The 22,422-nt window shown below is 44.1% G+C and overlaps 1 protein-coding gene across 1 annotated transcript in view; it reads left to right on the plus strand.

Annotated features, from left to right (window-relative positions):
- Positions 1–22,422, plus strand: part of CSF2RB (colony stimulating factor 2 receptor subunit beta) — a 94,255-nt gene that overhangs the window by 19,042 nt on the left and 52,791 nt on the right. Inside the window, exons 4-5 of the mRNA XM_069231350.1 lie at positions 19,187–19,368; positions 20,736–20,896. Of these exons, the coding sequence (XP_069087451.1) occupies positions 19,187–19,368; positions 20,736–20,896 (343 nt within the window). The remainder of the gene's footprint in view (positions 1–19,186; positions 19,369–20,735; positions 20,897–22,422) is intronic.

The following is a 22,422-nucleotide window of genomic DNA, read 5'->3' on the forward strand; positions in this document are numbered from 1 at the left end:
ATTTAGGGCGGGTGGGGTTTGGGTTTTTAGGGGCGGGGATGGGGGGTCGGGTAATTTTGTATTTAGGGCAGGGGCACGTTTTTAGGGTTGAGGGGTGGGGTAATTTTGTGTTTAGGCCGGGTGGGGGGACGGGTTACTAGGGGCGGGGTGGGGGTATGGGGTAATATTGTATTCAGGGCAGGGCAGGTGGGGGGTGAGTTATTAGGGGTGGGGATGGGGGTTGGGGTAATTTTGCATTGAGGGCAGGGGGTGGGTTTTTAGGGGTGGGGGGTCGGGGTAATTTTGTATTTAGGGTGGGCGGTGGGGTTGGGTTTTTAGGGGCGGGGTGGGGGTTGGGGTAATTTTGTATTCAGGGCTGGCCGGGTGGTCGGGTTTTTAGGGGCGGGGTGGGGGTCAGGATAATTTTGTTTTTAGGGGTGGGGTCAGTTTTAGGGCGGGTGGGGGTTATCAGGTAGTTTTTAAAGGTGGGGGCAGGGTACTTCTGTATTTAGGGTGGAGATGGGGGTCAGGATAATTTTGTTTTTAGGGGTTGGGTTGTTTCATTTTTGGGGTGAGGGGTCGGTTTTAGGACTCAGGTTGGGTGGGGGTATCGGGGTAGTTTTTAAGGGTGGAAAGTCGGGGTACTTCTGTTTTTAGGCTGGGGGGGTAGCATGTGACAACCACACATCCTGTTTCCAAACATGCCTTTACTAGGCATGCCTTTACAACAAAAATCATTGTAAAGGCATGCATGGTAAAGGCATAAGTGAAAACAACGCGGTCCTTGTTCCAACCGTGTTGTTCAGGCGTGCGTGGTTGCCGCATGCGTGGTTCCATCATACAACCCCTTCAAACTCCCTTAAATTGTTGATCTTGTGTACACTGATGAGAAAGAGATCTTCTGGTTGGGGTTATCTGTAATAAAGAAAGCCATAAAAATACCAGTAGCAACAGGGAATTGGTTGCAAACATATATTTGTAATCAGTGGCGGCCACCAAAAAACTCAAGGGAGAGATGGGGGCTGGGTGGCAATAAAAAAAATTAATACATTTACAAAAAAAAAAAAATGTACCTGTCCACCTTGCTACTCTCCCGATAGTGTTGGGGTCCCAGCACAGGCTCACCCCATGCAATCCTGGAGCTACTCTCATTCTATACCTAGCAAGAGACCAGTGTCAGGATTGGTGTGAGCGGCATGGTCTGCTGCTCAGACAGTGCACTGGAGTCTGTGCTCTTTCTCAAACCCGGCTGTGCAACACAGTCAGATTGGAGAAACCTAAGTGTGCATGTCAGTTTGGCCAACCTAAGACGTCCAGACAAATTGACATACGCACTTAGGTGCACTCACTCCAGTCCTCCTCCCTCATCCCATGGCCCAGCCCTGCCCCTCCCTGCACATGCTTTCTCAGAGCCAATTACTAAAAAATAACTAAATATCGTTTTATTTTTCAGCTGCTGGCTCTGAGCAAGTGTGGCGACGCTCCTTTGCCATTGCGGAGGAGCCACTCCTGAGTCCACTTCTGTGTTTCCTAATGCAATAATATGCAGATAGACTGCTCCCTCTTCTACTGAGTTGCAACAATGCAATATATAAGCAAGCGATCTGAAGTGTCAGGGTCGATATTCGCACTGAATGAAAGGTTAGAACGGAGGGTCTGAACCATGTCTCCCCTTCTATTGTTTAAGAGTCTGTTGGCGATTGTCCAAGAGGCTCTTAAACAATTGACAGTTCTGGAAGGATTAAATAGGAGCTGACCCCCTTGCTCCCTCCATTCCTTGTGTCCTGCACTTGGTAAATATCGATTCCACTAGCTGTGGTATTTACTGTATGCACAATTACCACACAATTATTAGTTTCGGACCTTGGTGTGGAGGATAACGTTCTAATTGTACATTTTTCCCTCATGTGAGATATGCAATGTCAGAATTCAGGTAGTGTGCTGCACAATGTGTGCCAGAGTTATGCAAACATCCTCGGTGTGTGCAAAGGGGCATCTGAGCTAGGATTCCCATTTGGATGCAGACTTCTCTGCACCCAATCAAGATTTGCATGGATACCAGGATAAGGGCCTTAAAGGTGATATGTCAAACAGAAGTGATATATTTTCTTTTTACAACAGAGTAGGTATGTCAGAGCTAAAAGCTAGTAACAGTATTAGGGGCAAGTGTTTATTTATTAGTTCGTGTCATAGTTTAAAAATATTAAATGTACACAATTTACTCCAGCTGACGTAATTCAATAATCAAATCATAGCAGCTAATAAGACATTACAATATTTAGCTTTATACTGTTCATAAACTAAGCTAATTAAATATTACTTGACATAGTAGCACAATAAAATAGTATGCACATAGCTGGCCTAAGATTGTGTAACACATTACAATAAAATAGTACGTGTAATAGTGATTTAGCTGAACTGTGAAAGAAACACAGTTTTTATTATATTGAATATCATACCTGACCCCATTGACCTCTAAAATGGGTAAATAGTGAAACAAATGAGTTTTTTGCTGCCAACCACCTACGTAGATCTCACAGTATTTGGAATAATTACTTTTATACAATGAACAGACATCAACCTTGAATGATACTGGATGAACAGTCATCCTAAGTTAGGATCTAAACATATTTTGGTGAAGCATAAACAAGATTCAATAAATCCAAGTTCATCAACCACTCAATCCAGACTTCCCTTCCGAGAAGGTCATCTAATGATGTCCCCGGGTGTTTGAGTCAATGTAAATGGCCATTGGAGAGGGGATATGTCAGCCATCTTAGACCCGCACTGCAGCCCCTACTTGAGGATTAGCCCCACCGTCACAGAATTCCTGCTGTCCACCAAGAGCAACAAGTAAAACTATTCTAACAATTAAGTATTCCTGAAATAATTTTGATTGAGTGAGAGGCCACATCGAGAAATTATAAATTTAGAAACCACTAGACAAAAGACACTAAGAAGTGTGCTCCCACCTCATTCATCCAGTGCTCTGTAAATTGACTTAAGAGTTCGAAACATGAAGGATGGGCGTTTGGATGTGAGCCATTTTGGAGAACTATGCCCTTTGAATTTAAGGTGCACCTTTTGATAGGTTGGGACCCACGAGTGTATCGATGACCCTGCTCATGCACTTTTTCTTATGCACTTTATGTGATTGTAAGTGTGTAAATCTCCTTTGAGTTGTTAAAGATTCAACTTGAAATTATTATTGGAGTTTGCCCTCACGAACAAATGAAATTGTTTGTTTTGACGAAGGAGGGGAGCATTTAATAATACTAGTGTACGTGTGCATGAAAAACATGGGGGGGTCTCTCTTAAAGGAGCATACCCACAGAAGTATAACTAGGAATCCTTTCCAAGAAGCATGACCTATGTAAATAAGGGTGTGAAGTAAACACGTAAATTAAAATCCTGTAGTATTTAAGTGCATTTTTGTGAGCTTTCTGTTATTGCATTCATACACATCACAGAATAATGAACAGGCAGGAGCTTAAACAAGCCAGATGTTTGGCTTTTTCAACATGTGTTACAAGTATAAGATAGAGTAACAATGATATTGCTGTGAAAAAATAGAACTGAAAATATACTTCATTGCATCTCCTTCACTTCAATATCCCCCACACATTCACCTTTAACCACTTCAATTTCTTTTACTCTTGGCTTTCGCATAGTACCACAATTGCAATTGGCACGTCATAATTGCTCCTTGTGCTCTGCATAGAGGCCAAGGATTGGATGAGCATGTATTCTGAACACCTTTATGACACTATGACCGGCACTGTAGGAACCTGCCTTCAGTTTCAACTCTAGAGCTCTCAATCGTGGCCCATTATAAATGCCTGTACGCTACCTGAACTCACACTAGCAGCTAAAGATGACATCCTGTAAAAAGGAAAACTCTTGGAAAAGTAAATCATTTAAAACATATTAAATGTACTCAGAATGTACCTCACTGACTAGGATTATTTTAATGTTTTTTACATCTGTTTTTTGAGATATCGCAACTAGAAAATCGATCTGTGTCTTTGCTTGTAAAGGAAAAAAATATATAGGATATGTTATGTTCCTGTATCAACGACAGTTTTTAATTACAGTTGAGTCCGAGACCTAGAGGGACCCACCAATTTAAAATAACATGTGACAATTTAGTCATAAGAGGGACACGTTTGCTCTGGTTATGGTGACTGAATATTGCTAAAAATTACTTTAGGAATATTTTTTTGAAATGTGTGGATTTTCTGCATCATAAATAGTGCCAGATCACTTCACTGGAGTTCATGTTCGGGTACAGTATTATATTTGTTTTAAGTTTTACATAATTCCCTCAGTACTTCAGGGGTTTTTCTCTTGTTTAATATATTACTCACCATCAAGGAATACAGTACATCAAAAAGAAAATCAAAATACCCTGGTATAAGCTCCTCTACTAAACAAAGTGAAATCATGCTGGTGAGAGAGCAACTTCATAACTGTTATTCAAATTCAATCCCTAGCATCTGGGTGGTGTTAATGCCCTGCTCCAAGGTCTTCCAGACTCCCTAGTGAACTCCTTTAAGGGAACCTTGCATGCTGCATCATGTATCATCCAGGGCCTGATGACATTTGATCATATCACTCATTTAAGTTGTAAACAGTAACTAATGGTTGTAAACTGCAATCGCCATATCACTGGTTAAACCTACCTCTTGAAATGAGTGCCTCTAAGCTTCACTAACAGCCCTCAGTACAGTTGACTATCTAAAATATCCACTGGAACTAAGCTCTACCAGTGACATACCATTTGTAAACCACTTCCCTTAAAATGTGCTGTTTCCAAATGCTGTGGTCTGACTCATCTTTCCGTTCAGGCCAGGCCAGGGCTAAGTGATGCTGTGAGATACCGAGACACCCTCCGAGTTTTAAGCGTAGTTTTGGGCCTCCAAGTACTCAAGTATTGCAGGCCCTATAAGTGGGGTTCCCTGAGCGTGAGGGGTGTAGCTGCCCTTTGGAGACTGTGTGCCCAACCTTCCTGCAGAAGCGGCCCAGCTAGGGAAGGGTGCGGGTTTTGGGGTAGGCTGATGTGCCAGGCTCAGAACCCCCTGTTCTCTTGTCAGTGGGTTCGGGCTGTCACATGGTCGGGCCTGGAGGGAGGTGCTGGATCCAAGGAAGGAAGGGCTGGATAAAAATAATTCCTAGGAACCAGCACGGCTATACCAAGCGGGACTCCTTGAACGATTTGGATAATCTAAGGAGTAGGGGTCAAACAAGGCTGGGGTTGTGGCTCAGACACAGAAGCCTCACAAGGTGCTGTCAACAACTGCCTTTGACTTTCTACACAAACTGGAAGGTCTCCCACAGAGCCTTTGTGGCCCAAAGGCAGGCTTCCAGGCCACACAGAATCCAAAGATCTCTGGGAACACCAGTGCCCTTATTCATACTCTGTTTGCGCCGGATTTACGTCCTTTTTTTTACGCAAATCCGGCGCAACAAAATATTGGAGTGAACAACATTTTTTGCCTGCGGGAACCTACCTTCCATAAATGAGATGCAATGTAGGCGTTTCCGGGCAAAAAATGCCTCTAAGGCCCTAGCGCCTTATATACCCTCCCGTGCAAAAATCACGCATGGGAGAAGGAGGGCCTTAAATAGCGCCATTATTTAACGCCTGGGTCTGGTCAGGCGTAAGGTGACCTGTAGGCAGATTTCCATGGTCTGAGACCATGGCAATTGCTCACAGGTACCCTTCCCTGTCCCCAGGGACACCCCCACCCACCCCTACCCACACCAAGAGGTAACCCACGGATGGGGGACCCATCCGCAGGTATGTCAGGTGAGTAATATTTTTTTTGTGATCCAATGCCGCTCGGGGGCCCTGACTTGGGGCCCCCTGCACAGCGCTGGCCCCAATGTCCATGCCCAGTTGACAATCGCCCCCTGGGCCTGGACATTGGGGTGGTGGGCATGGCTTCTATCTTTAAAAAGACAGGAGCCATGTCCATGGGGCTTGTGCGCCAGAAAATGGCCTTACACTGGTTAGATGCAATTATTTGCCTCTAAACGGTGTAGCGCCATAATTTGGCGCTCAAGCCCCGTTTCCCCCTATGCCTCCCAGGCCCTGTTTACGTCCTTTTAAAGGACGCTAACAGGGCCTTAGCGCCGGCTAGCATCATTCATTAAATATGGCACCCGCCCAGCGTCTAGGAATGGCGCTAGCCGGCGCTATACTTTTTGACGCAAACCTGCGCTAATGTGGGTTTGCGGCAAAAAGTATAAATCTGGCCCTAGGAATCCGAAAGTCATTTCAGCTGTCACAAATATCTGATAGATTGTGCATACCGGCATTTAACAAAATTGTCAAGCCCAAAGTGAGGAACAATAGTAACATTGGCACCTGCCCACAGGCTATTTTGTGTGATGAAAGGAAGTATAAGGATCTTGGTCCCCACCAAGATATGGGCTTGGAAAAGGGAAAAATGCTCCTGAAGACCACAACATTCATTGTAGATGCAGATGCAGAAGGCAATCAGCTCTTAAAAAACACTTTACACAAGTACTTCACGAGAAGAAAGATGTAGGTTAGCGAAATAACCGAGACAGAACTACCGCACCCTGAGGTGGTGGTGTCAGCACCTCAGGAAGCTAGTAGCCTCGAAAGCACCAGCTTAGAGAAGTCTTTAATTACCGAGATGGTGGAGTTGGCAGTTTCAGTAATGATTTTACAGAGCAAAAATGAGCAGGCTGAAGGACCTGTGATCTTCTAAATCTCTTTAACACTGGAAAAGGGAGACATACATCCCAAAAGCAAACTCAGTAGTTACACAACGGAGTGCAATCCAAGCTTCAACCCAGCTGTAATGACTTTGAGTACCAAGAGTAACAGCCAGGGCTCGGTCCACTCCTCAAACTCAGAAGAGTTGAAATCTGCCCCATCGGAATTAGGACACAAACTTTTAACAGGGGCATTAGTACAACAACATGAGCAGAACCACATGCAGGAGGGGGATGATCGGATGTGCTCTACACCATCTGACAAATAGAGATGAACAAAAGGGGAGCTGGGTTGCCCCTACAAGTCACAATGCACACTGATTTATCCACTAGCCAATCCTGAGGAACAGGTAATAGGCATTGAGGGGGAACAGCGGGCACACCAAGGCTCCAATTTAATAGACGATGATTCTCTAGATTACAAACCACTTGACCACGGCACAGCTGATTACATCATTACCACCATCAACTCTTCCTTAATGGCGGCAGTCAAGGCACTCACGTGGCAGCCACATAAGTTAAAGGTTCAGTTTGAGCTAATACATACGCTGGCACAGAGTGTCTTGTCATTAGACAAGAAGATGGACAATTTGAGCATCAAGCTTGATCATTTCCTCACCCAAAAATACAACAATCATACAACAAATTGAGCCATTATTGATAAGCTCACTACATTACCAGAGCTTCTGATGTCATTATTAAATCATTGCAAGACTATGTAATTGAATGCCACAAATAATGGAAAATCTAATGCTCAAACTTCACAGGAGGGCCTTGCGAATGTAGGCTGTATGGGCAAAGACAGAACAGACAACCGTGCTTCAGAGAGGGCTCAACATAATAGGACTGCAGGCCCAGAGGCTAACGAGCATTGTCCAAGGGCAGAATCCTTTGTTCCCAAAACAAAAAGTGATAATACTGGTAGTAAAGAAGATCAGCAGAGATGGCCTGTGGAACAAGCTGAGGGAATCCACAATGCCCTCCAGCTAGGAAATCAGGCAGGTGAGGCGGATTTTGGAAGTATGAGGGGTAAAGGCCTACTCTCCTGCCGTCAAAAGAAAAAATTAAGAAAGGCCATGAAAAATAGCAGAAGACTGAGTCGCCACCCCCCCCCCCCCCCCCAACTCATCTCATAGCATCCACATCACCCAGGAAACGAGTTGTACTGCAATAGAATGCATCGATGGTCAGGTAAACAGTATGGGTATCACCAGACAGCTCACAGTGACCTGTCCAATTTTCAACCTCAATGCTGTGACTCAAACATCAATCGACAAAGCCAAACAACAAATAGGCACGCAAGGGAAAACGGGCACTGGTGTAATGCTGTGGCAACATAAGGCTCTGCATTCTCCAAAGTGAACCTATGCTCAGGTGGTGGACTCTACAGGCAATTGGTCGGAACTACAATCAGGTTTCCAGCCATCTGAAACCATACATGCCCATGTGGCAGACTCTACTGGCAAAAGATCTGAACAACAATCAAGCTTCCAGCCCTCTTGAACTATACATCAGCACAACCTTTTTGCCAGGCATGTTGGTCTTCATCAGGCTCCAGGCAGGGCCACTACAGAGGAGTCAGTGGAGCAAAAAAGCACTGAGGAGGTGCGTGGTCAAAAATCTTCTGACACACAAAGTTGACAGTTGGCAAGGACCGGGACGCAGGAATCCAAAACGAAGATCACCAGCCACTCTCCACCTACAGTGATAATTCGGCACATGTGCTGGTACCACCTAATACTGTCCTGACCTTTACCCACACCATAAGACAAGAGGGCCTTGGAATATACTACATCGGTCCAACATTCTGTACCTCTTGAATATTATTCCATCACTCAGGTATCTTACAACAGTGCACCTGCTGTCTTTGCAGTTTAAGAACAGTGTGTTAGCTAACTTCAAGGAGTAAACCTTTACGGAATGGTCCAATTCTGAAGACACCAGAAAAATCATGACTGAAGCCGAGAAATTATTGAAGTTGGTTTTAACGTATGCTGGTTGACCCAGGAAAAGTACCTGTATATTCTGGCAGAAAAACAACAGTTCTGTCAGAAAAACTCCAGAACAGTCCTAATAAATGTAGTACATTGATACAGGATAAGGCTGCCTAAAGCATTTTGTGATGTACAAAGCAAATAAGACCTTCTAATTGAGAAAAAAGGATTATTATCCAAATGGCACAAGACACAGAAGGTAATCACCCTTCAAGAGACTCAGCACGTCAAACAATTAGGAAATGCATAGATCATGCAGACTGGTCATGGGTTCTAACAGTGCTCACGGTCAAGGGGAAGCCTTACATCAAATCATAAATGGGGTAACACGGCGTCACACAGAGCCACAGTTAAGCTGGAACGTGGCCAACCTTTATCATATAGTATCAAGCACAAATACTGTGGAATTCTTGCAAACAGGGGCTATCCTCCTCTTTCAAGAAACATGGCTGACAGCACCTATCACCACTCAAGGGTTTCATGCAATCCATGTACCAGCCTTAAAGGAAAAACGATCTGGGAGGCCTCACCATTTATGTAAAATCGGACCTGCTTGTGGAAGTGTCACGTATACTTTTTCATGCAAAACTGTGCAAACACATCAAAAAGTATAGCACCGGCATGCGTGATTCCAGGGCGCCAAATTTATGGAATCCCGCAAGCTGGTGCAAAGGGTGGGCTAGCGTCAATAAAAATTACATTAGCCAGGTGAGGATGGCGGTATGGGACAAGGGGGTTTTAGACCAAAAAATGACGTTAGGCTGGTTAGAGGCAAAACAATGTTTCTAACCAGAAAAGCATCATTTTCTGATGCAAAACCATCCATACCACATGACTCATGTCTTAGAAAAGACAGGAGTCATGCCCACCACCCCAATGGCCAGCACAGGGGACAAGGGTCCTCTGTGCATGGTCATTGCACCCAGTGCCATGTAGGGGGGCCATTTCAGGGCCCCCAATTTCACTTAAAAAAATATATATTTACCTCTACTTACCCTACTTACCTGGGATGGGGTCCCCCACCCTCTGGTGCCCCTCTGGTGTGGGTGGGGGTGTTCCTGTGGCTTGGGGTGGGCACCTGTGGGCTATTTCCATGGTGTTTGACCATGGAAATGGGTCCACAGGCCCCCTAACGCCTGCCCTGACCCAGGCCTTAAATAATAGTGCTAAGCAGGCTAAGTGCCATTATTTAGGCCCGCCTCCCTCCCGTGCAACAGTTTTGCACAGGAGGATAAATAAGGCGCCAGGGCCTCAGAGTCATTTTTGGGATGGGAACGCCCACCTTGCATCTCATTGACACAAGGTGGTTTCAAGCATCCAAAAAATGACTTTAACTCTAATATTTTGGCGCTAGACGTGTCTAGCGCCAAAATATAAATATGGAGTTAAATTTGCGATGAATTAGCATTAAAAAATTGTGCTATTTCAGAGCAAACTGAGTATAAACATGGGCCTTAGTCTCTCCTCTAATGATCTGCAGGCGCTGGTGCTTAAAGGTGTGGTATGAAACGGCACTCCAGCTCCCATTATAGCATTAAACCTGTACATCAACCCCCGGAGGGCAACCCAACCAGCAAAGGTTAAAGAACTGGTAAAAATAGGAGATCTGTTCTGAATGAATATCCTGCCTACAAGTGTATCATTGCAGGGGGCTTTAACATGCATGATTTAGGCCCCCTCAGGGCCACAGAATAGGGGCTCCCGACGTGATCTGCTAGTAGCTTACTATCATGAATTCGGCTTTAGTTTGGAAAATCACAATGGCACGCAACCTCAAACATTTTAAAACATTTCTACATTAGACTACATATTCTTAAGCAGGAATTTACAGAACTACTTCACTGCATTTCAAGTATTGCAAAGATCAGAAAGTGACCACCACCCGCTATCCATAGTAATGACTGCAAGAGTAACAACATATATGAAGGAGAAATGGATTGAACAACCACTTTCATGCAACGTAGGCCCCATTACTAGACAGATTAAATGAGGGCAAGAAGCAAAGAATAGGTATGCATCTTGTAAACCCCCAACTTCCCTTTCAACTTTAGCACTCAGTGCTACAACGCCCCAGAAAAGGAATGGGAGTTGATAATTACAGCACTGCATGAGGCCTTATCCAGAAATGAACATAGGAAGTCTTCATCAGAGAATGGAGGTCACCATCGTTCGATGTTCTCTGGAAACAAAGACTTCTAGGAAAGCAAACTAAATTGTTGCCATGCTGGGCCTACTATAGAATCTGGAAGAATCTCTATGCAGAAGATACATTGAAAAGCACTAGGAAAGTGCATAATAATCTGGTTTGGCAACTGGAACAAAAACAAATAGAGAACAAATGGTTATGTATATATTCCATGCTAGCACCAAATAAGTCGAGGGAGCTCTGGAACTATATTAATAACTTGCCTAACAAATCACCTGTTAAGTACAATGCAGTTTCAGCAGATGGGTGGTGGGCTCATGTAACCACCTTATACTTTGACACAGAGATACAGAATACAGCCACAAAGTGATTTCTCACTGAAGGTGTTGGTGATCTGGAAGAGAACCCAATATGTATCACTGAAAAAGAGATATCAAGCATTCTCAAAAGGACTAGGGCAGATGGAGCACCGGGTCCCACTGACCTGCCAGGCAGCATTTTCAAGGACGACTGGACCTTTTAGGCACTATACATACACATGATCAATGAATGGATTTTGTCACATACCATCCCAGAATCCTGGAAAAGCTCCATTTTGTTTCCTATTCACAAAAAGGGCCTTTGTTCTGCCCCCAAGAATTACAGATTAATTGCCCTGCTTGATGTCGATGGAAAGGCATTTTCTAAGGTGCTTCTGCACAAACTTGAGGCATGGATCAATGAAAGTAATATCATCCTGTACTATCAGACTGGGTTTAGGCCAAATTCATCAACCATCAACAACGTAATCACCCTCTCTTATTTGGGGGGAAGGCCACTGAAGCCAATATGGCCCGCTCTATGCCTGTTTTATTGACTATAGTTTCGCTTTTGATGGAGTAGATCGGAACATTCTCTGGGCCAAGCTTGCCATGTGGGGCATTTCAAAGCAACTACTAGCGGCAATTATAGCACTGTATGCGGGTACATAGGTGCGCATTAGGATCACACATAGCCACGCCACTGGGAAAATATACGCCAATAAGGAACTCAAGCAGGGTTGTGTCATCGCTCCAACTCTTTTCATTCTTTATACAGCCACCCTGGGTGCTGTGCTGCTAAAGGGTGAAACATTTCCACCTAAACTGTCGCACCGCATACTTCCTATAATGCAATATGCCGATGATTAAGTATTGCTGGATCACACCTGAGTTGGCCTAACAAGATTGCTGGATACTCCATGCTTACAATATCAAGAAGGCTTTACAGGTAGATGCTCAAAAAAAAAAAGGTCTTGGTGTTCGGGTGAAAATCCAAAAAAAGACAGCTAGGATGGCAACTGTACCCACTCAGGTTAAGCACGACTAGTAAATACAACTACCTCGGGGTCTGGCTGTCGGACTCAGGAAAGTCCATCAGGCATTGAGGAAGCACAAACCGGAAAAGCCGCATTATGTAAGTTGGATCATAGCTTCCAGAGTATCTCAGTGGAAGGTATTCTGAGAGTGATACATGCTAAGGTCCTACCTATCATTACCTATGGCCACCTGGCATTTCCAGTCATGTTCACCAAAACTCTGGAACATTGCCACGTCTCAGCATATCGAAAGATCTTCAGCACTTCCAAAGGGACACAGTGCACCTTGATTTGCCTAGAATTTGGGCTGGACAATATGGACATTTATTGTAAAAAAGATATAATCAAGAATTATCATCTGGTGTCTAGGGCTGCTCCGGACTCACTGAGAGCTGCACTTTGTATCATTTTCCAAGGAAAAACATCCATCTGGTCACGATATTTAGTCACGCCTGCAGGCACCCTGGATGTGAGTCTAGAGGCTATAGAAAACATCCTGTTGACAGCAGAAGCTCTAAAGAGGACGCTAAAAGCACAGGGTAAATGATTATCAAGAGACCAGGACATCAAGAAAATCAAAGGCAGCCATGGTTTAGAGGGCTTAGTTCAATCATATGAAGCCTCCCACTTACAGCCATATTTTAAAGTTGCCTTGGGGAGACGAGCTTTTAGGAATATACTAATGACATGGCTATTAACCTTCCCATAAACAAATACGGGGCACGTTTTAAAAAAATCCCAAAGCAATCAAAAATTGTTGTCTATGTGCCACCTCCCCAGAATTTGTCAGCCATGTGATATGTTGTTGCCCTGCATTGCTTACTCAGAGAAAGATTTATCTCAGTCCCGTTTTTCTACAAAATGGAATAAGAACCTGCAATGAGGCCATGACATTTATTTACTCAGCACTGACAGCAAAAAACCTGGCCCAGATTAGCAAATTTATGGTCACAGCTGGACGGAGCCTGTATGATGCCCAGTGGCAGATTAAAGTCACTGAAGGGTGGTATGCCTTCCCTTGTATGTCAGTTCTTTTGCCTTATCACCTTTCTGACCCAATGTACAACTAGGCATATAGTTGAAGGAGCTTATGCCAGCACGATATTGCTTGCAGTATTGCCTTGTATGTCCATTTTAACACCTTATTGCCATTTGACCTCAGGCACTAGTAGCAGGCTATTGCTTGCAGTATTGTAGTCTGTTGGCACATGCATGATCTTAAATATTATGGTTACACTCTGCACTGTAGGATATTGTTCAGTCATCATGACCTCTTTGACACTTGCTTCCTAATTTACTTGACAGCACCCTCATCACATCCCCACTCTTAATTAAAGTCTCTGGTTTTAACTGTCGGTCTTGTAATCCTTGAATTTGCAACCTATCTGAACCTAGGGGACTCTTGCACTTTAAATTGCACTTTTCGTGTACGCCCCGCCAACATGATTCTTAACACTTCCTTCTTAACTTATCTGGACAACATTCCTACATAACGCCTGCTGTTATGGTTTTAATCACGTCATGTACTTGGTGCTTTTCTCGTCTCTTTTTTCTCTGTTGCGTTTTCTCGTGTGTTGATGTTATCGCTTTTATTCTACACATTCTGATTTTGTATGGTGCTACTTTTTACTTGTATATATTTTGAGCTTTTGTAATGGTTTTAACTAACTACACCATAAATTATTCATTCATTAATTCATCTTTCCGTTGATTTTTAAATCGTTAACCCTAGAGCAGTTTGGCAAGATGTCTAACACACGCTATAACCCTACAACTGCTTCATCACAAACGATGTAGATTATGGTTTCCATCCTAGGTCTCAACAAATTGGAAAGGAAAGCTCAGCTTCATTCCAGAGCTGTGTTCAGGTCACTCAAATAGGGTGGGAGCCAAGACACAGACAGACACTACTCTAATGAGCCTTTGTTTCTCTTTGTGAAGTGCTCCCAGTATGAACTACGACCACATAGAGACCTCCGTCACCATGACTTCCATTCAAGGGAAATAGAAAGTGCTGGAATACATCATTCAAATAGGATAGAGTCCTCGGGGCAAAAGTAGAATCATTCGATTTGGGAATAAGGCTCGGGGTGTTGCCAATATATGAACTATTCATCTAGGCATTTCAAAAGTGATTAACTTTTGTTTAGCCAGGCATGATTAATAAAATCTACAGCGCTACGAAAATCTGTAATAACCCAATGAAGAAGCTACCCTCCTGGCTCTAAGGCATGACTCTCAAAATGGATAAGTGAAACTCCACTGTGCAACGTTGATAGTTGCTGTTAAAATCAGACGTGAGCAGCATAAAGGACCGAATTAGAAGCAATCCAGGTTTGCATTTCCACTAAGAGAATCTTGGAGAAAAACTGAAAAGAGGATGATTGTCCCACAAGCTATGTGGATCACTCTTCTTAACAAGCATTGTTAAGATTAACAAGTCAAGGGCGAGCTGCCAGCCTTTTGGCTTTGTCAATGCTTGTTTTGTCATAATTTTTGCACAGTAAAATTAGCCAGTGGCTGGAGTGGGCTGATCCACTGCAACATTTTGTATGTTGTAGTAGGCAGAAGAAAAATATAATTAACACAATAGAAGACCAATGGACGAAGGCTTATGGCCAAAGAGGACTGTCTGTAAGCTCTCACAACCAAATCTATATTGCGTGCAATTCTAGTAAAAACAAAAGGGCGTGGCTAAATCCAGACCTAAAAATTGCTACAAGTGTGCCCCTCTCTGGTTATTCAATATGGTGTGACCTGTCAGACAACATTATCAATCAGTAGAAAACCCCACGACCACCAAAATGGGTCCTCCCTTAAGATATTATTATAGAATCATGCCAGGACCTTTGGCATCCAAACCGTTTGGCATATTGATCAATTCAGCAAACTGATTAACTGACATCTCAATCTGAGTAGGTTCTACAGGCAAAAAAATTGTCATCAGTATAAAATTCTGGTTATTATTATACAAAGTTAGAATATAAGTAGCCCAATAATTACTCAAAATCCTATATGACCTCGTACTATTCTCGTCCAACTGCCTGTTAGAAACTAAAGTTAGAATTTTCTCAAAACAGAGGACTCGACTGCAAGGTATGCTATTATGTCAGTGAGTTTTGAAAGCACAACGGTTACGCCGTGGAGGCTTCCTGGCGCTACGTGAGGGCGACAGGAAGGGAAACGTAGAGTCGATGTAAAAGGAGAGGGTCCACTGCTTAAACAGGGAGGGTTTCAGTTTCTTCCTAAAAGCCACCGGACAGGAAGTGGAATTGACAGGAGAAGGGAGTAGGGTGACCAGACGTCCTGGATTTCCCCGGACAGTCCCGGTTTTTAGAGGACTGTCCCGTTTCTCTTAATTTTAAACAAATGTCCCGGTTTCTGGGAGAAAGGTCAGATCATTACATAAATGTCCCGGTTCTGAGGACAAAGGTCAGATTATCTAGGGAAGCATAAAATAAAGGTATGCTCTCCTTTAACAGATGCCTACATAGTATGCAATAATTAAAGTAATTTATCTGTTACTGTCAGGCAACACAGTCCCCTGTCTGCTCCCAGCAGAGAGACGGACTGGGGAGCAGAGAGAGGTGGGTGGGGGTGGGTTGCGGGTGCAGGCTGGGAGGACAAGCCATAGCTAATTTTATATATGTAGTCTTGTAAATGTGTGTGTGTTTGTGTGTGTATATATATATACACACATATATATTCATATACATACACACACACACATGTATAGGCACACATTCACAAAGCTACGCAAAAAAAGGGACAGGCCCCATATAAAAGTGAGTGTAAAGTCGTTTGTCCTTCTTTTATGTTTGAGATGTCCCGGTTTTTGCTCCTCAGAATCTGGTCACCCTAGAAGGGAGGGCACTGTAAAGCTTAGATTCAGTTAAAGAAAATGATCGGCCTCTCAGGCTGGACCTCTCAATTCTAATTAATAAGTGACGTTGTTTACCAGTTCCTTATATGCAAGTTCTGTTTTCCAAGCATAATTATTAACGTACTACTTCTGTCTCCTACTCGAAGAATAAGAAGCCAGTGTGAGGCTATACATCAATCCTTAATGTTGTCTCAATTATTGTCTCGCATGAGAGTGTTTTCCTGTACTTCATTATCGCACAATCATGGCGATGGGGCAGAAGAATCCATTTACCAAGTCACGTGGGCAGCTCCTGAAACATTCATGTCCCACTATAGGCTCTAGGTGGTTGCTTCCAAGGCTGCATGGGTCGGAAGTGTTGAGCTCTGTGGCCATACAAGCCTTGTCTTTCTCCTCTTAATTAAACTGATTCACCTTTGTAGCATCACTGTCTGTGTGTTGAATCAATGCCTCCCTCACTGCTGATTAAGGAATGGCATAAAGAGGAGTGATAAACTAGTAAAGTTCTGATTACTTATGGGTAGTCTTTATTACTCTCAGTCCTCTTACTTGTGCCACACCTACACCAGTCCTTATGAGTGGAAGGCATTGATGTTGGTTTCTTGCTTGCCGCTGGAAGAACGGAGAGGCATATTTACAATAAAGTGGCGCAGCGCTGCACCAAAATTGGCAGCGCTGCCTCACTTTAGAAATGCAGGGATGCGCCGTATTACAAGAATACGACGTACCCCTGTGTTTCCCCCTGGCTGGCAGCCAGCCTTGCGCCATGGTGAAAGGATGGCTGTGTTGCGGGGTAGATTGTTTTTGTGCTGAAAGGGATACCTTCTTGCAAAAAAACAATCTTCAAAGGCGATTTGCTCATTCTATGTGTGCTGCAGAATGCAAAACACATAGAAAGAGCAAAAAACGAGGAGAAATTAAAGCAATTCTCCTCGTTAGGCCATGCTAACGCCACGTCTGGGGTGGCGTTAGATTTTGGCACTGCCTCAGATTTACGAAATTTCGTAAATATAGGCCATCCTCAAAAGGCAATGGGTATTGCTGTGGAACGCTCACAGCAACACTCAGTGCACGCCCCTCTGCGGCAGAAAACTGCATTGGAGGGGCCCATATTGACAAGGTGGTGTTAAGCCACAAAAGTGGCTTAACGCTGTCTTCTAAATATGGCAGAGTGCACAGGGCTACAGGAGTGTCACAAAAAGTGACGCTCCGGTGGTGCTAGAGGCTTGTAAATATGCCCCTTAGTTGGTGTAACCCTCGTATATGTCCCCCAAAGGAGCAATGCTTAATTTGAGCTGGTAGTTTCCAGTGGGGGCACCCGCACTTATATTGGAGGGCCGGCACGTTTCTTCCTGCATCAGTCATTTACTGCAAGCTAAAGACACATACGGGAAAGACGGAGTAAGAGAAAAAAGAAAAAGTGTCACAAAAAGAGAAAGCAGAAAGCTGCAAGAGTGAGCTGAAGGGGCATGGAGTGGCTGTAAATGGATTAAAAAAGGCCCGAGATGGCTTCAGGATTACGCTGCCTCAGTATTCTGTGCTCGCACATTTAATTGCAGCAGCCGCGTGTTTCAGAGGAGGGCTTTGAGCACCGTCACAATTTTATTTGCAAATTAAGCACTGCAGATGAGACAGGGGGCGGTGTCAAAATGTTTTTGTATGTTATATAAATTAGAGATCATGTATTGTTAAACCAGGAATATTATATTATTTAATTTACGTACACAGATATATTTTTACTTTTATTAATTAACAGTTAAGATTTTACTGTAATTATGTATCCTTCCCGCAGTCAAGACTCTGTAATGCTGCAGAGAAAACTTAAAGTTGTTTGAAAAATGATTTTGTTAGAATTAGGGCGTAGGGGTGCCTAGAGTGCCAGACCCTCCTCGTTGATAAGAACTGGGCCAAGGAAGAGTAGACCTCAGTGCAATGAAGATTACTGGTAAGTAATCTAGGCATTTACACCAAAAGCTCTACAGGGAAAGCAAAGGGTTGTTAACATCGGCTGGCTGCTTAAGTGGGAGCCAATTTAGCGCTTTTCAGGGCTTGGCAATGTGATCCGAGCTCCTCAGATTATTGGTAAAGTCATAAAGCTTGATTAAGGATTCTGTGGAGTTTCTGAATTTGAAAGTTGACAAAATGTGCATGTTGTCTAAATAGGACTGCAATGGTGCCTTCAACCCCCTGAAGTCTCAGAACTCTTCCACTCAATCTTGATCATGTTTTTGGGGGCAGATCTCTGCTTCGTGTGTAGCTCTATCAGGTGCATGCTCTATTTTCAGCTCCAAGTACTTCTACTTCAGGTCTGACTCCCCTTGGTGGGATTTAACATGTTATGGGAGATGCAGGCAGAGGGAATCATCTTGACTGAATCCAAAGAAAAGAGGTATTCTATCATGAAAAGTCCCCCTTCCTTCGTCTAACTTTTATGTAGTGGCGGCTGACATAAATTAAAAGTGGTGGGGCAGGTGGAGAGGGTGAGGGGGAGTGTGGGGGGAGTCCGGGGGGGGCTGCGCAAGGGGGAGCGTGGGGGGATAATTAAAAAAAAACACTTACCTGGTGCTGTCAGCGCCTCGCCTCTGCTTCCTGGTCTGAGCATCAAAGACTCTTTGTGCCATCCCCGCGCTGCTCTCATGGTATTACCTAGCATGGGAGCAGTGGAGGAATTGGCCTGAGCAGGCAGGTTTTCTGCTTGCTCAGGCACAGAGCGCCTGTGTTGTTTCTCCAACCCAGCTATCAAATGCTGCTGAGTTGGAGAAACCTAACTGTGCATGTCTGTTAGCAGGCCTAGAACAGCTGGCCAAACGGACATGCGCAGTTAAGGACACACTCCACTCCCCCCTCCCATGGCCCGGGCCCCCCACTCCCTGCATAGGCTGGCTCAGCCAGCAGCAGAAAAATAAAACAATAGTGAAATATTGTTTTATTTTTCTGAGGCTGGGACTGAGCCATTGGGGCGATGCTCCTCTGTCATTGCAGAGGAGACGCAGCTGCCTTTATGGACTAGCATTGTTTATCTTGTGCCATGGGCTTGAGGGCCCTGCGTTGCGATGGATGCACCACATTACTCCAGTGAGCCTTTGTTTCTCTTTGTGAAGAGCTGCAAATAGGACCTACGACCCCATAGAGCCTGGCAGAGACCTTGGGCACTACCTGGCCTTGACTTCCATTCAAGGGGACAAGAAAGAGCTTGAGTACAGCATCCCTCTGGTGGACTACTACTCCTTCATCCCGGACAAACCACTGGAGGCAAAGCTGAGCATCAGTCTTCAGGAAAATAGTGAGACCCACCCCTTCCTGTGGCTACCATTTGTGTCTGCCTCTCTTATTCTGAATCTGGCTGCACTGCAGTGAGAGCCACCCACAGCTGTGTCTACCTCTCTGTCTGCCCAGGTGTTCCTTTCAGCATCTTGCTTTGTGTCTGCCTCTGTTCTGCCTATCTGTGTGGCACTTTATGTTCTTTCCTATTTTTGTCCATTTTATGTTTTCTGCATCTCTTTATAGAAGGTTGTGCCTTCTCTTACATGACTCTTAAAACTTGGAACAACCTCCCAATACACATCAGAACCTCGTCCTCCCTTCTTGAATTCCACAAGAAGCTGAAAACTTGGCTCTTCAAGAAATCCCACCAGGGATACACTCACCTGCTACAGTGCCAGGATACCCTGGGGGTGATCAGTACGCTCCAAATATACAGCTACTACAACATATCTGTACTCATCACTGTGGTATCATGTATTGGTCTGCCTTTGTGTGGGTCTCTGTGCCTGTGTTTTCATCTATCAATGCATCTTTTTTTCTTTTTGATACTGTGCCAGCCTGTCTCTGTGCATACCTCTGAATGCACCACTCTTTCCATGTCTGCCGGCTGCGTCTATAACTTTCATTGATTCCTTCTTGGTATCTATCAATCAATCAGGGAATATGTAAAGTGCACTACTCACCCGTGAGGGTCTCAAGGAGCTGAGGGGGGCTGGGGGGGCTGCTACTGCTCGAACAGCCTTGAGATGTCTCCTGAAGGTAAGGAGGTCCTTGATCTGATGCAGGTGGGTGGGAAGAGTGTTCCACGTCTTGGCGGCGAGGTGCAAGAATGATCTGCCTATCTGCCCATCCCTGTGTGAGTCCTTGTGCCTGTAACTGTGTTTGTATGTCTCGTGACAGCTTCTTTGCCAGTCTGTCTCTGTTCCTACCACTGTCCCCATTTTGGTCTGGATCGTCATTAGTCTGCTTCAGTGCGTTATCCCCACCTATCATTTTACTGTTGCTCTACCGTTCACTGTGTTTTTTCTGGATCTCTCTTGGGTGCTTGTCTCCTTAATTGCATCTTTGTTTCTTTATCTAACTGTGTCTATTTCCTTAGTCTGTGTTTTTCTGCTTGTTTCAGTTATATTATATTATATTATATTATATTATATTATATTATAATGTACTTTAGCTCTGTTTGTCTGTGTTAAATTTTCTGCCCACCTCTGTCTCACATACGGTTTGCTTCTTTGCAATTGTCTAGCTTTGCCTACTTTAAATCTGTATGTTTCTCTTCCTCCATTTGCCGAGCTGCTTGTCTCGTTCTGTTATACATCTCTATCTGTCAATTCTCCCTCTGCCTGTGTTTGACATCCAGCATCTGATTCCCAAATCCTCTTGCAGTCCGCCTACTCCCTCCCCTAAAACTGAAGATTGAAGCCTCTAACAACTCTGGAGACTTCCTGCTGTCCTGGGAGACTCCCTATGATGGGAAAAGAAGTCGGCTGACCTCTGAGAACTTGGAACATGAAGTGCAGTACAAGCGGAACTGGGAAACGTGGGAGGTAAGAGAGAAAAGCAAAGAGCTAGAAGAGAGCGTGGGAATTTCAGGGGTAGACTAGATGGACCAAAATTCAAGCTTGGTTAAGGATGTCTCCTAAGAGAGAAGTACTACTATAGCATAGTCAGCCTCATGCCTACAGCTGGGAGAGCTGATCCAGCACTGAGCCAATGGACTGGCTTGGCTCTAACAGTCCTGGACAAGTGTAGGCCTAAATATCTCTGACACGTATAGCAGGCCACAATGATCATGTTAGAATATGATAATGTGCCTTCAAAATTGAAGAAAGTACATTTCTTTAAAATACAGAAGATTTTTACCTTAGTATATTAGATTACTTTAAAAGTATTTATTAAAAATGACAATTGTTAAAGATACACTGTGAAACATTCTTGCCACCATCCTGATGACAATGTTATTAGTGAACTAGAAGCCAAGTAATTTCTCGTGGAGCACAACATTATAAGCTATTAAACATGACAGAGGTTTATTGTTCACGGCACATCCTGAAAGTGCTCTTATATGTGATAATGAAAAAAAGGAAGGTTTCGTGAAATAAAGTATTTGGGTAGGATCACACAATTTGGGCAAGCAAGGAAGATGGAATTTATTTAGAAAAATCAAAAAACAAATGAGTGTGCCATTCTGTCATTCCACCAAGTCTTAACTGATGACAGTGGGGCCAGAAAAGTTGGTCAATAAGGGATATCCTTTGTAGGATGCAACAGCCCTCACCCACAAAAGTGGCATGCTTCATCAGCTGGGTCCACCCAGCGAGGAGCTCAGCCTGATCATGGAGCATGCCATTTATGAGGGCAACACACTTTTCTGACCCCACTGTCTTAAGTTAAGACTTGGTGGTCTGGCAGAACAGCACGCTCATTTGATTTTCTTTATTAGATTTTGCATGGAGAAGACGTGTGCAACACCACTCAATTAAAAACTTCTCCAACCTCCTTTTTTGATGAAGAAGAAGCCGATATTGATCCCAGATTTTTCGTTTTCACACTGTTCAATTCGATCATTAGCTGGCTATCTCTTTCTTTCATCAAAGGTTAATACTTTGCCAATAATTCTTTGACAATGAGATTAAAGCAATGGTGACAGACAGAATCCACATTTTATTTTGGGCAGCTTCATACAGTGCAAACCTTGCCCAAGATTACAGGAGCTCTCTGCAAGAAACAGAATGTGAAACATGTTTTTTGTAACAAACCTTGCCCAAAAATGTATGAGCCCTTTGCGTAAGACACAGATGGTGAAAGTTTATTTTGCAGAGGGAGGCTTGCCAGAATTTACAGGATGCAGAGCGGAGGCCGAGATTCGAACCGGGTTCTCCTTGATACAATGGTGTCAGGAGTAGCCGTGAGGCCACGTCGCCTCTTGTGATAGCTTGTCACGTTTTGGGCTCGAGGTACCATGAGAAGCTGAGTTTTCAGTGGCCCACCCTTCTCTATGCATGCCGGAGATTAACTTGCTTCAAACCACGCTGACCAGACAAGTAACTGACTCTTCTGTGCTCAGGCCCTA

Source organism: Pleurodeles waltl, chromosome 4_2 (assembly GCF_031143425.1).
Source record: "Pleurodeles waltl isolate 20211129_DDA chromosome 4_2, aPleWal1.hap1.20221129, whole genome shotgun sequence".
NCBI classification, from domain to species: domain Eukaryota; kingdom Metazoa; phylum Chordata; class Amphibia; order Caudata; family Salamandridae; genus Pleurodeles; species Pleurodeles waltl.